The 15091-nt window shown below is 36.8% G+C and overlaps 1 protein-coding gene across 1 annotated transcript; it reads right to left on the bottom strand.

Annotated features, from left to right (window-relative positions):
* Positions 1-3365: 3365 nt before the first annotated feature.
* LOC149933785 (uncharacterized) lies at positions 3366-13477 on the bottom strand. Its single transcript, XM_090157423.1, has 2 exons — positions 13376-13477; positions 3366-8687 (listed from the first exon to the last, which is right to left on the bottom strand). Exons 1-2 carry the CDS (start codon positions 13475-13477, stop codon positions 3366-3368), a joined length of 5424 nt encoding a protein of 1807 aa, XP_090013549.1.
* Between the last annotated feature and the right edge of the window lie 1614 nt (positions 13478-15091).

Consider the following 15091-nt stretch of genomic DNA (forward strand, 5'->3'; position numbering starts at 1 on the left):
TCTGAAAAAATTCGTCTTTAACAAGAATGATTTCTAAGCGTAACATGACTCTTCGAGAAACCTTTAGGTTTTATCAAACTATTTTGTGGAATTATCTTCTTCGTGTTTGTGGTTTCCGCTTTAATTTATCCATATATTAAGATTATAGTAATGTTTACGTATGTGTGACCATATTAAATTAAACCGATAGGTTTACTATTTATTCTTACCCTCGACTCCTGCCTTCTACAAGCCCCCCGTTATACAACGCAATCTGATCCGGATCGCCTGGCTTTGGTCTATGCTGAAACCGTAAGCCCCGAAATTTCGACTGAGATCCGTTTCTAACATGCATTGCTTGTTATTTTTACATCTCTAAAACTATTTGTCCTAGGCGAAATCTAATACCACCACTGGCTTCCTGACGTCGGAAACCTGTGCCTTATAAATGTTACGATTTAATTGGTTTTTTTAAGTGCTTAATCATTAGTTTAAAGAAATTCGATTTTTTTTTGGCGACACTCTTAGATAATTCCCGTTTCGCGGTACCGGCTACTTGGAGAGCGGCAACGGGGTAAAGGGGGAAACGGAGACGGTCCATTCTCAGAGAAGGGAGAGAGGGAATACGGGACGAGAAAGGCGCCGGGGCACAGCGGAGAGAACAAATACAGCAATTCCAAAATACTTAGTATTTTTTTTGTAACGAGAACCCAAAATGAATTAAAATGACAAGATAATGAATTCGAGGTATTTAAGTAATATTATTGGAGGAATTTAAGTAATATAAATTATTTGATATAAAATATTTCATATAAAAAGCAGAGAAAATGTTAAAAGTAAAATTAATATGAAAAAATTAATAAAAGATGTATGCGGTAGCGAGATTCGAAGTCACTCCCGTTGGATTCATATGCACGTCCTTGACCATTACACTGGCCTCTTCGCTGTCATCAATATTCCAAAAGTATACAAAAGCATCGCAGTCTTAACGATTAATTGAGAACGAAATAGCCAGAAATAACAATTACATACAGGTCAAATCGTTAATAATTTTATTGCACAAACTTAATTTGCAACTAGATTTTGTATTATTTATCTTTAAATTTGACTAGAAATTATATACTTCGTTAAGTCTTCGCTGTTCTAAACAGTGTTTTCATATGAAACCAATTTGGTTTCACCTAAATAAATATAATTACGTTTCATTTAATCTTTTTTCCTTCTGAAAAAGGGACATGTAAGTGTTACGGATGAGAAGGGACAGACATTAAATTAAATTAAGAATTCATGTTTTTACGAAACATCATAAGAAAAAATGTACGCCAAGTTAATCCAGAATAATTTCTATAAACGTTAAGAGATTATATAAAAAATTAAAAAGTGGAAAAATATTTATGATGTGCGATTTGAAAATCGCTCTTTTGTACGTCACTCCGTAGTCGAAGTCGACCAAAAAGAATGGTCTAAAACTAGAAAAGTTTTAGACCATTCTTTTTGGTCGACTTCGACTACGGAGTGACGTAGTAAAGAGTAATTTTTGAATTGCACATCATCATCACCTTTCTAACGCGTGAATCTCGTCATCATAGCTTCCACAGATTGGACACCTTCTTTCCTCCAAGGGTTAAGTCTCATTTTTCGCGCCGAACGATACCCTTCCGCGTCTGTATTTCAAAAATTACTATACCTATATTACTTCTAAACTTCTAAACTGTGTGCAAATTTCAGCTCTTACAGGTGGCGCAATAGCCCCCCTTTTTCTATTTTGGGCGTGATATTTAGTGTTAGTTACTAACATTAAAAAAAATAAAAGAATTGTTTTGTCGTTTCTTAAAAGTTTTATTATTTATTTAAAAAATTTATAATTCCCAACATTAATTTCATTTTATTATCGTTATTCCGTTCACGACGACCCGAGTCGTCCGGCCTTTGACGGCGTGGCCCATGTTGACATCCATTTCGAGGTCGTTAGGATGGCAATTTATATATCAAACGATACGAAATCACGTAGCCTCAACAGCTTTTGTATTAATTGGCCTGCCTGTGTCTACTAAGGGTGTATGGGTTTGCCCACCCGCAGTAGCGCCGCCAGTTGTAGGCACAAGTAGGCACGTGCCTACGTTGAAAATATTTGTGCCTACTTCGGGGGCCTCCAAATTCAGCAAAAAAGGCCTCCATTTTTTTAAGAAAATATAATTTTATACTATTTGTTTTCTGAAATTCTGATATTTTTCGTCGCTTCTCTTAAAAAGTTTGTATTCCAGAATTTGTGAGCTAAAAATTACAAACATATCGCAGGTTTTTCGGAAACATACGGCTTTAAGTAGACACCGTTACAACTTAAGATTGTAGCAGAGAGATGTTGGGAGGGGGGAAAGGCTTCACTTAAGGTGTAGAATTATTTCGCGAAACCAATTGTTGTTGCCCCCTATTGAGTACTGTTGTTGCCCCCTATTGAGTACTGTTGTTGAAAGAAAATCCGCCATAAGATCTTTCGACAGAGGCTGCAGTATAATTCATTCCTCTTTCTCACTGACTTATCTAGCGCTATATAGAAAAATATCTCTTTTTTTCTGGGAATTGTTAGTGATCACCGAAATTTTCCACTACGCTGGCGACGTTTGGCACCTGTTAATAGGGATAATGTGGGAAAGTGGGAGGGGGGAGATAAACCTGCAATGGTCATGGAGAGCAAAGGTGAATTTCTCAGAATTCCGACGAACGGCCAATAACTGTTCGGGGGGAGAGGGAGAACGGGTTGTACATACTGGTTTTGGATTGCAATATGGAACATTGGCCAATAAAATAAATCTATTATTTACCCATGCGTGGAACGAAAGTGGCTTCCAAAGACTATGTAAGCTATCGCTTACATAGTCTTTGGTGGCTTCCTTCACTCCTCGGACCTCTATCGTAGAATTATCAAGTCTTCATTTCGATTTTTTCACGAGAAAGGAACAGTTCTCTATTTCAAATCTCTCAGTCAGTAGTTAGTGTAATTTTTCAAAAAGCCTTTTTAAAGGCTACTACTTTTTCCAACAGCCTTTTTTAAGGTTATTAGTATTTACTCTTTTCAAAAGGCCTTTTTCAAGGCTATCAGTAGATACTTATTTAACAGCCTTTCACACTAGTATCAGTATATACTTATTTAACAGCCTTTTAAAGGTTATTAGTAATTAGTATTTACGCTTTTCAAACAGCTTTTAAAGACTTAATATTTTCAAAAAATATTTTCAAGGCTATTAGAAGATCATACTTTTTTTAACAGCCTTTCTCAAACTCAAAGCTATGGGCTAATATAAAAAATTAATTTGGATTTTTATCGAACACCGGTATTTGAAGTGATTCAAATGAACACCAGAAAGTTTATATTAAATTAATATTTTTCAATTTACTTCTAGAGGGTATAACAAGGGTAATGGTCTTTTGATAAAATTGCCATTAATGTTTCGAAGGGTACATGATCTTACGACTTCGTCTCTACCGGGGTGCAGCTCACTCACTCGGCCGAGTTTCCATAGGTGTCGAGGTAGCTTGTTTTCACTCAGGATTACGACATCGCCGATTTGAAGTTGAGGTTGATTGTTTTTCAACCTCTTGACCTTCTGTGCAGTTCGCAAGTCAAGAAGATATTCTTCTCGCCATCTTGTCCAGAACCGATTTGCCAGAGTTTGGCGATATTTCCATCTCTTGGTTAGGCTTTCTCGAGTAGATTGGAGCTCTTGTATGGTGAATCTCTTGGTCGGGAGTGCGTCGAGTCGTTTGCCAATCAGGAAGTGGGATGGCGTTAGCGGTGAGAGATCATCTTGGCTATTGGAGTCATACGTAATCGGACGAGAGTTAATTACGGACTCTGCTTCCATGACTACGGTTTCCATTTCCTCGTAGGTCAGCAATGATCGTCCTAAAATTTTCTTCAAACAGTTTTTCATAGTTCTTACCATTCTCTCCCACATACCACCCCACCATGGCGCTCGGTCAACGATAAACCTCCACTTGATTCCCTTTTCTCCGAAGTAATTTTTGAGTTCCTCAGTTGCCACAGATTTCCATAATTTCGCTAACTCCTGATCAGCCTTCTTGAAGGTTTTTGCGTTGTCCGAGAGGAACAGAGAGCACACTCCCCGTCGAGCTATGAACCTTCGTAGTGCCATTAAAAAATTATCTGTACTTTGACTCGAAACCAACTCTAAATGTACGGCTCTTGTAGTGGTACAGGTAAAAAGTGCGATATACCCTTTTGTTTGAAAGTAAGACTTCTTTGTTACATCGTACGTTTTCAGCAGGACTGGTCCGGCAAAGTCAACGCCCGTACTTTCAAATGGAGCACCAGGGTTGATTCGTTCTGGCGGTAGCGGCGCCGTTTGTGGTTCGATGGGTTTCGATCTTTCTCTCTTACAGGTTCGGCAATGATACAGCAGCTTCTTGATGGTTTGTCTCGCTTTAGGAATCCAGAACCGGTTACGAAGGTTGGCCATCGTAGCTGAAACTTTCATGTGCATAACGTCTTGGTGGGCTCTTGTGATGACTAGGTGAGTGAATGGATGTGACGCTGGAAGAATAATCGGGTGTTTCTCATCTAGTGAGAGGTCAGAAAACTGAAGACGTCCTCCTAGTCTCATAATTCCCTCTTCATCTAGAAACGGTTTGAGATCCAAAATTAAAGAGTCTTTAGGAAGAGCTACCTTGTTTTTCAGAGCCGATATTTCTTTGCAAAATGTCTCCTCTTGAGTCTTCTTTATCCAATAATTTTCACCTCCGTCTAGTTCCTCTGGTGTTAATGGATCGACGGTTCGTTGCTTATAGTTTTTAAAGTTCTGAACAGCTCTCAACACCCAGGCTATAACTCGGATAGGACGCTTGAATTTACTGTAGTTAGAAATCGTCAGTAGAGACTCGCTGTTTTCCGTGTTTAGGTGAAAGACGTCAATAGAATCTGTAGATGTCCTCCTTTCAATGTCAGATAGGTTTTTCTCTTCGGGTGATAATTCTTTATCAGCTTGCTTCGGCCATGAAGATCGTGATTCCTTCAGGAAAGAGGGTCCATTCCACCATAGTTGACTCTCTGTAAGATCGCTGACTGATAGTCCCCGTGTCAAAAGATCTGCTGGATTGACCTTTCCTGGTACGTGATTCCAGAGTTTCGGCTCATATGCTTCTTGAATTTGACTTGTCCTGTTACTTATAAATGGCTTCCAGATCTTGGTAACGCCCTTTATCCAGGACAATACAATGGTCGAATCGGTCCAGAAGTGCAGCGATGGATTTTCATTTTCGAAATACTTTCTGACTGTAGACATCAACTTCGTTCCAACGACAGCTCCCAGGAGTTCCAGGCGAGGAATGGTTTGTTTTTTCAGTGGAGCTACTCGACACTTGGAAGACACCAACGTTACAGTTATCAGTTCATTTGGTTTGACTATACGTACATAGATTACTGCACCATACGCTCGCTCACTAGCGTCAGTAAAGCAGTGGAGTTCAACCTTTTCTACTATTCCTTCTAACCCATAGGCTCTTGGAATTTTAAGTTCCGATAGTCTCGACAACTCCCGGCACCAGGAGTCCCAACGGGTTTTAAGATCTTCAGGTATGATGTCTTCCCAGTGTTTAGTTCTTTGCCAAAGTTCCTGAAAAAGACATTTAATTCTGATGATGAAGGGACTCAGGAACCCAACTGGATCGAAAACTCGGGACGACGCTTGAAGAATGAACCTTTTGGTGTTTTTTCGTTGACACAGGAACTCCAATAAAGTCGAGATATCAAATCGAAATACGTCACGGTTGGGTTGCCATGCGATACCTAAGACCTTCAAGGAGACATCTTCGGCCTTTAGACTTTTCATGTTTTCGTCGATAGTTCCACGTAACTCTTTTGTAAGCCATTCAGAGTTAGACTGAAATTTTCGAAGAGGCAACCGAGCTTTCTGTAGCGCAATTATGGCTTCCTTGGCAACATCCAAAGCTTCTGGTTCGTCTTTGGCTCCACCAAGTACATCGTCAACGTACAAGGAGTTAGTTAAAAGATCGTAGGCCTTAGGATATTGTTCCTTACATTTCTCCATGTGATGGTCGATAGTTTGAGCCAATAGATATGGACTTGCATTGATGCCAAACAAGACTCTGGTCATACGTAATACTACGATTTCTTCTTTGCTTGGATCTAGCTGACAATTCTTCACCCAGAGAAACCTCGTTACATCTCTGTTTTCTTTATTCAGTCCCACCTGGAGAAATGCCTTTTCCACGTCAGCAGTGAAGACGACGTTGTATTTTCGGAATTTAAGGAGAAGACCCAACAGATCGACGTTGAGACTGGGTCCGGGATGTAAGCAACTGTTGAGTGACAACGATCCGGTAGAGTGAGCCGAAGCATCAAATACGACTCGTATCTTGGTTGTTGAACGTTCGAGCTTGACTACTTCTCTGTGTGGAAGGTAGAATGTTCTTCCTGGAGTCTCGCTATACGGAGCAGGCTCTGCAATACCATTGGAAAGGTGAGATTCAATCACTTCGTTATACTTAGAAAACATAATTGGATCCTTGCGGAATTTCTTCAGTTGGTATTGAAACCTTCGGAATGCGACATTATAGTTGTTATTTTTCAGTACGGCGTCTTCCTTCCAGGGCAGACCAACTGAGTAGCGTTGCCCATTAAACGTGATCTTCGATTTGAATTGCTCCTTCAGCCAGCCGTAATGGTCGGATTTGTCGTGGCAGTTCTCCACAATACCCAAGGTATCCAAGTCCCAGAACGCTTTCAGGTTTTCGGAAATGCGTTCTTCTTCAACTGGTTCCTGGACGAAATTTGAATGTATAGAGATATTATAAACTGCGTTACTTTCCTCCTTTGTAGTTTTCGGGTCAGAGGATCCAAGAAGACACCAGCCTAGTCGTGTATCGATGACCATCAGCGATGAATTTATCCGTTCCATTTTTCCTCTTACTATCATCCAATAAAAATCAGCTCCGACCAAGAGAGATATTTCCTTACTAGGCTCGTTTACTCCAGGAGGGACATCAGCCAATTTTAGGCATTTGTTGTTTGCAAATTCGATCACTTCTGGACTGGGAAGACTTAGAATAGTTCCTGATATTTTGGGCGTCTCTAATGCATCCATTGTCGTAGTCTCGAAATTGTGAAAGTTTCCAAGTTCGAACTGAACTCTTCGACGTTCGACTCTATGTACATCAGCTCCAAATGCTTGAATGTTAAGATTCTCTTTGCCCATACATGGCAAACCCAATTGCGAAGAAATGTCTTCAAGAAGGAAGGTGCGATGGCTTCCCGAGTCCAGTAGGACCCTTACCGCTACTTCTTTGTTCTTATGAATTACTCTGGCCCAAGCGGTTTGGAGATAGATGACGTTACTCGGACGTTTGTTAAATATAGTGGACATCAAATTGGTAGACGTGTTACCGGAGGAATCTTCTGGCTCAGGAGGCTTTGTCTTTTCCGTCTCAGGATACAACTTCTCGCATAGAACTTGACTATGCCTCTGTCCACAATTTGAGCACGTGCCCCCTTTCGTTCGGCAGAACCGTGCTTTATGACCCTTTCGAAGACAAACATAACATCTTGATTCCGTTTTCAGGATCTCTCTTCTTTGTGATACTGTCAATGCTGTACACGATTCTATAGAATGACTGTCTTGACAGAAAAGGCACTTCATGTAATTTGAGCCTTTTACCGGTTGGACCGCCGTATTGAAAGTGGATGTAGATGGAAGTGGGTTCTTCTTTAGTTGATAATCTCTTGATGAATTTTTGGTTTTGTCTTTAAAATCTCTTTCCGGAGGTAGGGGAGTCTTTTTCAACTTCAACATTCGCTCTCGACTCTCAACCTCGTCTTGGAGAAAGTCCATTAAGCCGCTGATTTTCAGGACATCGTCTTTTCCAGTAGCTTGGGAGTATCGAAACACCATATCTGTTGGTAGAAGTTCGGTGACGACTGGTATTATGAAACTTCCATACGCTTCTGGATCCAAATCCAAAGACTCGAGACTCTTTACGCTGACGTTCAAAGAGTCGAAGAATCTTCTTAGCTCTTTCGCGTCTGAAGACCGTCGTACTGGCTCCAAGTCTCGGATTTTCTGCGTGTGCGACTGGATCTGAGAATGTCTGCTGCCGAATCTCTTCTCCAGAAGGTCGATGGCGGTTTGATAGTTCTCGCCAGTGAACTGCAACCCGGCAATACTCATTAGGGCGGTTCCTCCAAGGTAGCTTTTCAAGTAACTGAATTTGTCGCCTTCAGATATACTTCGGTTGCCGTGAATCGTTGAGTGGTACTGCATCCAGAATTCTGGCCACTTGGATTCGTCTTCTCCGGTAAACCTTTCTATATTGATTCGAGGAAGTTTGACAGACGGGATAGATACTTGCTCTCTTGAACTGCTTCGACCAGAAACTGTAGATCTCGCATTTAGCTCATTTATTCTTTCGTGACACGTAGCTTTAGCGTTGACTATCTTGTCTTGCCAATCCTCCGCTTCAAGAATCTCAACCTCGTATTCATCTTCATTAGTTATCAGCTCTTCAATTAAAGAGTTTACTTCTTTCAGCTTACCTTCCTTGTCTTCTAGTTGAAGTAGATATCTTGCCAAGTCAGATTTGGTTGACTCTGTCTGCGATTCTTCAATGGCTCTATTAATCTTGTTCACAAGTTTGGTAACGAGACCTCTCAACGTTGCTTGCTTCTTCGTCAACTTCTGTTATCCATCCATGATCGTTTAAGTGATTACGGACAAGTAGATATTCTTCTGTATTTCAATTCCTCCCGGGTTTCGGCACCATGAAGCGTAGCAGATAAGGGTGTTCTAGCTAGCACTGAATTTATAACTAAAGGTGGAATCGAAATATTGACACCAAGAACATTTAAAATTCAACAGTTTATTTTAACGACTGAATCGCAAGTTACACATTTGAGAGGACTACTTTAATGTAGTGAAGTTTCGTTTATATATACACGATAAAAAATATATGAAAGGGATATCGTGTTTTAACGAGAAATACGGGTGATAAAACACATACAGCTAGTGATTAGAGAGAAATAAAAAACGCGTATAAATAAGAAAAACATGATTTCGTTACACTCTACAAAGCTTTGGGGGGGGGGAGCCTCCCCCGCCCCCCCAAAAGGTACGTCCCTGGACCGGTGGGCAACGGTACTGATCCATAGGCGTTCAAAACCTTATAATCCTTATATTTATTAAATTTGAATGTTAACGGAGAAATATTTAAACAGGGGGGATAATGAAACGTTTATATACTTCATAATTTTTTTTTAAATAGAGCTAATACCCAAGGCAGCTTTTCAAATGAAACATTTTTACGATACAAAAATTAAAAATATTACTGATAATAAGCCTTAAACCTCGACCAAAACGCCAGCTAAAACTAGGGACCATTGACTTTGTAAATTGTAGAAGATTTTCATGGTGGTTTGGATTTTAAATGGTTACACTTTTTTTTTAAACCATAAGTTAATATCCGGATATTCTAATTTTGGTTTTGCAAAACAAGTATTTTTTCTTTGTTTTTCTTCTGCAGTGTCTGGCTGGTTTAGGTGTTGTGGTAAGCTAATTCGAGGATAAAGATCGAGAAGGAAATGATATTTCCGGAAATCCACGCTTGGAGAATGGATGCGAGAAAATGGATCGACGTCTTCGAAGGAGGAATGCGAGAATCGCTCTTGTACAGCTGGTGTCGCCACAAAAACTCTAGCCTCATATCTCTTGGACGCACCTGTCTGGTCTCCACGTATCGCAAAACTCTGAAACAAAGATATCACAGGTAGAATTCCACAAGTTGCGCCTGGGTCAATGATTGACGAATCCTATTTAAAGATTAGCGCGGAGCAGTTGTTTTAAATTTGATCTCAGTTTTCCAATATTAAGGAGGTTAACGAACCGTCGTTATCACGTAGGAACTCTTCAACATTAGTTTTTAAGGTGTTGTCTTGGAAATTATTATTATTTCTTTAAAATATGAGATTAATAAATATCCTATATTTACGATTGAATTAACTAGTCTCCAAAAATAGAAGCGAAGAAACTGCTCATCTTTTGTTATGAATTACCGAAAAGACTCGATTTTTACAAAAAAAATGGTTTTTGGTTGGTCGTTGTTTATTTTTGGTTGCTCTTTCTATTGAATCGTAATGGAAACAGTTACTCCCGAAACTTCCAAACACTAAAACCGAAGTTCATTGTTCCGAAATTCAGCTGCACACCAGACAATGAACTTAAGATTTTAACAAGAAAGTTTTCGTCCTATGTAGCTCTAAAAAAGCTACCAAAATTGAAACACATTTCTAATTCATTTAATTGTATTAGTCTTGAATTATCATTTTAAACAAGGAAAAAAGATTTCTTGGAATTGAAGCGCTTAGATCTAAAAAATGTCAAATATCCAACCGAACGGCTAGTTAATGAAATAAATACATGTAGCCTTTCGGAATAACATTTTGTACCTGAGAGTATAAGGTTTTGCAGAAAAAACTAATTTTTATTTCGTTACCTTTAAAATTTTGGATAACAATTCACATTGCAGAACTAAGCGAAAGATTTTAAATTTTACCCACTAATCAAATAATAGCCCAATCTACGAAAAATTGAATTTTGCCATGAGCCTTTACTTATTCCTTAAACGTAATGTGTCGAAAGTCATTCGGTTTTACGAGCAAATTATCGCGGAAAATAAGCACCCAAAACGGTTTTTCCCTGGCAGTTATAGAGATGCGAAACTCCCTATACCCTAAGCAAACCAGTTTTTTTCAAATTTTTGCCGATCGCAGCGACGCCTGTATGTGGGGAGTAACCGTTGTTTAAATTTTTTTGGGCTAACGCCAACGAAGAAGAAACCAAGTTGAAACTGGAATTGAACTATAATTTATAAGTTTAAGTATTTTTTTATACATTAGTATATATTTAAAATTTATTTGAAATAAAGTTCATATTTTAACTGTTTATCATTTTAAAATATTTTAGGCCTTGTTTAACCACAATAAAGAAATAAGAAACAGGATTTTTGAGAAATTAGGACTAAATCAAGGATTTACGCTAATATTTTAAAGTGATTAACTTTAATTAACTTGCGATCTAAACGTTGAAATATATGTTACCAATTAATTGTTGTTATTGAAGAATAATTTTTATAGTTATTGGTATTTTACTAGCAATCTGTAGCTTCGAAGCATTATTTTAAACGCTTTTTATTTCTTTGTGGGAAAGCTCATGAGCGATCATGAATCAATTTGCATTAAATTGATTGCGTTTGGATTTTTGATAGTGCACAAAAATAAAATTGAGAAACACTCGTTGCCTTCCTAAATGTTATTTACAAATTTACTCTTATGCCAAAATTGTTGGATCCAAAAACTCCAATATATCGAAGTTACATGCTGTATTTTAACACATAATCTTTTACAATTTAATATTTTATTAATTTACTATTGCGGTTAAAAGGCTCAAATTTCATCAAAGAGTTTAAAAAAAAATACATTTCCGTCTCATTAATATGTACATTAATTTACGAAAAAGTGACGAAAATTTACTACATTAATTTTCAAACATTTATGAAACAATCCTAATATTTTAAATTATTCCACAAAAAAATCTCTAAATCTAAAATATCTTATCATTTATAGGTCGCCACTTAGCCCCCTCTCTTAAATCTGCCTTTAAACTGCTTTAGTAAAAGAATTTATGCCATAATTCTTTCAAACCCGGAATATTTAGAAACCTGAAAAATAACATTTTCTATTTTATTTAAAAATTTTCGGATATGAGAGTTTAGAATTAAAGTTTCTATTCTTGGAAATGGTGGAAGTGAACTTCCTATTTAGCCACATTATCTCTCTCTTATGCTAACTTATTATCAGTTCACTCGGAAACAGTGAAAACACGGAAAAATCGAGAAAAAAGATTTTTTTACCTGGTTTTCCTCGAATTTATTTTTCGGTAATCAAAAGATTTAATCTAACAGAATTGATTTTAAGTTTTTCTTGGAAATAATAGAGTTATTTCAAGTAATAATTAAAATAACTTAATTGACCTAGTGAGTGAAGTAATGTGCTATTAGTAGACTTGAAATGTTTCTGATGAGTTTTTAAGATAATTAAGTGTCATTCTCCATAATTTGGCTAAGATTAAACAAAAGTATCTTTTAACTCCCTTGGCTCAAAAGTTGTGTTATAGATTCAACTAAGTCATGGCCATTTACCCTTAAAAGAGTTAAAACCTTTACAGGATAACCCTTGAAGGCCAAAAAGCTTTACTAACCAGAATATATTTTATCCCAGTTATTAAATTTTTTCAAATGATTTAGGTAGAATTAAAAAAAATATTAACATGTATAATATAAAGATTAAAATTTAACCACTTCATTTGGATTTAAAACAAAATTTTATTTTTGCATTTTGCGGCAGAGTGGGTAAAGAACTATGCAGGTACGAGATTAAAGCTTTCCATGTCATAAATGTAACAATATTACAATATATAGTCAAAGCTTTTTATCTACGGTCAACTAACCTTCGTTAAGTAATGCACTTTCATAACGTTTCCCATTGAAATCGACAGTTATAATTAAGGTTGTTAGTTTCCGTAGTACTAAATCAAAAATTCTTAATAAAAGTGAAAAGTCTTAATTTTTTAGAACTTTTCTGCCTTTGGCTGTACTAATTTTGCCCGATAAGGCAGAGTTAATACTCACAGAAAATTAACTATCTCCTCCAGAGGTGACCGCGGAGGCATAACCACGTAACTTGACATTTCGAAATATTCCTTTTGACCCTTGTATATCTTTTGACACCAATTTCCCTGAAATACGTAGAGGATCGCGCGAAATTCCATAGACGTAGCAAAGATAATATCATCCCTATTAAACCAATTTCCGTCTTTTTTATTTAAAGTATGAACCATTCTTTCAAAGAATTCGGCAGTTTTCGAACTCTTGTATCCGACCTGTAAAACAGAAAATGTGCCTTTTATTTTTCGGATTCGAAAATATCGTAAGCCAGGTTTTGCAAATTTCATATAAACTTATTAATCTTACAACAATAGTAGAAAACGGTATTTATCGTTTTCCCACTACCGAAATTTGGTAGTCCCTTGAGTTATCTAGTTTTATTGTTTGGTGAAATACCCTTAGCAACGCAATGTAAATGGGTTTGATGCGACGTCTGTAAATCTGGTTCCGGATTTAATTAAAAAAAATTGGATTGGCTATTATGATCTAACAACCTTGATTATATTGAACGACTTCAGCCGTAAATAATATGTATTTAAGTTTTCATATAGTGACATACAAATTAATAGTTAGAAAACCTTTAATATTGTTCTATGTTAATTGTTCGACATTTACAATATTAGGTTGTCAATTTTACCAAACACTTTACCGTAGCATTAGAAGCGTAGATTTGTTTGGTCTCTTTCCTCGCCAAAACTTGAGGAATTGAGTCAATGTAGTGTATTTTGGCCGCTGTTAACTCTCCCTTCATGTTGCACAGATAGATTCGGTTCATGACTAGTCCACTTCCAAACAACCAACCCCCGATGAGGAATTTCCAGGACAGATTACGCTGTTCCTTTCCATTAAGAGCTGCTTAACGAGAAAAATATTTTTAAATTTGAGATAAAATTAATAAAGATTTGGTTAAATATTTTGAAGGAACACAACCACTGATGTTTTGATGACGCCAAATGATATCTAATGGCTCTTTTATCATAATAAAACATACTTTTTTGCTACGTGCTTAATGAACGTAATTTAGAGGAACTGAAAAATACTAATAGTTTACGGTTTAAAACGAGATGGGAGAAATAAACGAAGCAGCTGTCCCATATCCTACTGCCGATTGGACCTCTTCGGATAAAAAAGATGGCCGTAACGAGGGAGATTGCTATATAGGTCAGGATGAACGTCGTCCAAATGGTGATTCCCAGGGCTTCGTTAGGCATCATAATCTGATTTTTGTTTCCCAGTCCATCCAAGCAGCTGTAGATATTGCTACCTCCGGTTTCGAATGCTTGAGTGAAATAGGCTTTTTTAATTTCATCTCTCAGGTGCAGATTGCTGATGGAAACGCTGTTAACAGTTAAATACTAATAAATAGGATCAATCAAAAAGAATTCATGGGTTATATTCATAAATGCCTGAAAATTTAGAGCTCTCATAATAAAATTAAATTGTTCTTACTTTTTTGAGCTTCTTATCAATCTCCAAGTTTTCATCAGGTAAAAGGGTTAATCTGCGTTTATTAAGAGCAGAAACATTGAAACTTAACAAACTGATCGAATTAAGTAAGCCGAGGGAAAAGGTTATTTTAAAGAAGATAAAAACTTTCATTATAATATTTGAATTTAAATTGGAATGTTTTGGAAAAATTGAATGTCTTAAATACCAAAACATTCTTTAAAATCTACGTGTTGTTAAATAGACAATTAAAACTTCGGGAATATGAAATGTATCTGCAAACAACGATATTTATTATGATTGAAAATCAATGTTACAGTTTACAAAAATTTTGGGCTCGAAGATAAAGGGAAATTATTCTCAATTCGAAATATTTTGTTTTACAAATATTCAAGAACCAGGAAATCTCCGGAATTTCGTATTAATGCGGATCCTTCTATCGGTTTGCTGGCTCAACCAAACATTGAAAGCTATAATACTGAATTAGTGTAGACAAGTTACTATGAGATGAAAAGCCACAAATATTTCTAAGCAAAAACTCTTGGTTGTAATTTATTTTCTATAAATGGTAACTATCAAATGGAATTTATCTCGTATTTATATTGGGTATGGTATGTCGAAAAATTTATATTCGCGTCAATTTGTGAAAACCAGCCGAAGATAAATTATATATTTAACTTCAAATAATGCTCTTCTTATAGTATATATTCTTTATTTTTGATCATTACTTTATATTTGGTAAATTTCGGAAAACGTATCGGAGAATCCACTGTGCCGCTTTGAATACATTCATTTTATTTTTCAAAACAATGTATTTTGTAAATGGCTCCATCTATAAAGTTAAGTTGTAAATTGGTAGATTAATTTTTACTTGAATTTTATTATGGTTCTCAACGTTATTACCACAACTTCAAGGGAT

Source organism: Leiobunum rupestre, chromosome 8 (genome assembly GCF_980474605.1).
Source record: "Leiobunum rupestre chromosome 8, qqLeiRupe1.1.hap1, whole genome shotgun sequence".
NCBI classification, from domain to species: Eukaryota; Metazoa; Arthropoda; class Arachnida; order Opiliones; family Sclerosomatidae; genus Leiobunum; species Leiobunum rupestre.

What these genes read in the sequence shown, in the direction of transcription:
- LOC149933785 (XM_090157423.1), bottom strand. Translation starts at nt 13,477, where the DNA reads ATGAAGGGAGAGTTAACAGCGGCCAAAATACACTACATTGACTCAATT. An exon ending in TCTACGCTTCTAATGCTACG is followed by an intron (nt 8,688 to 13,375) that starts GTAAAGTGTTTG and finishes GATGGATAACAG; the next exon opens with AAGTTGACGAAGAAGCAAGC.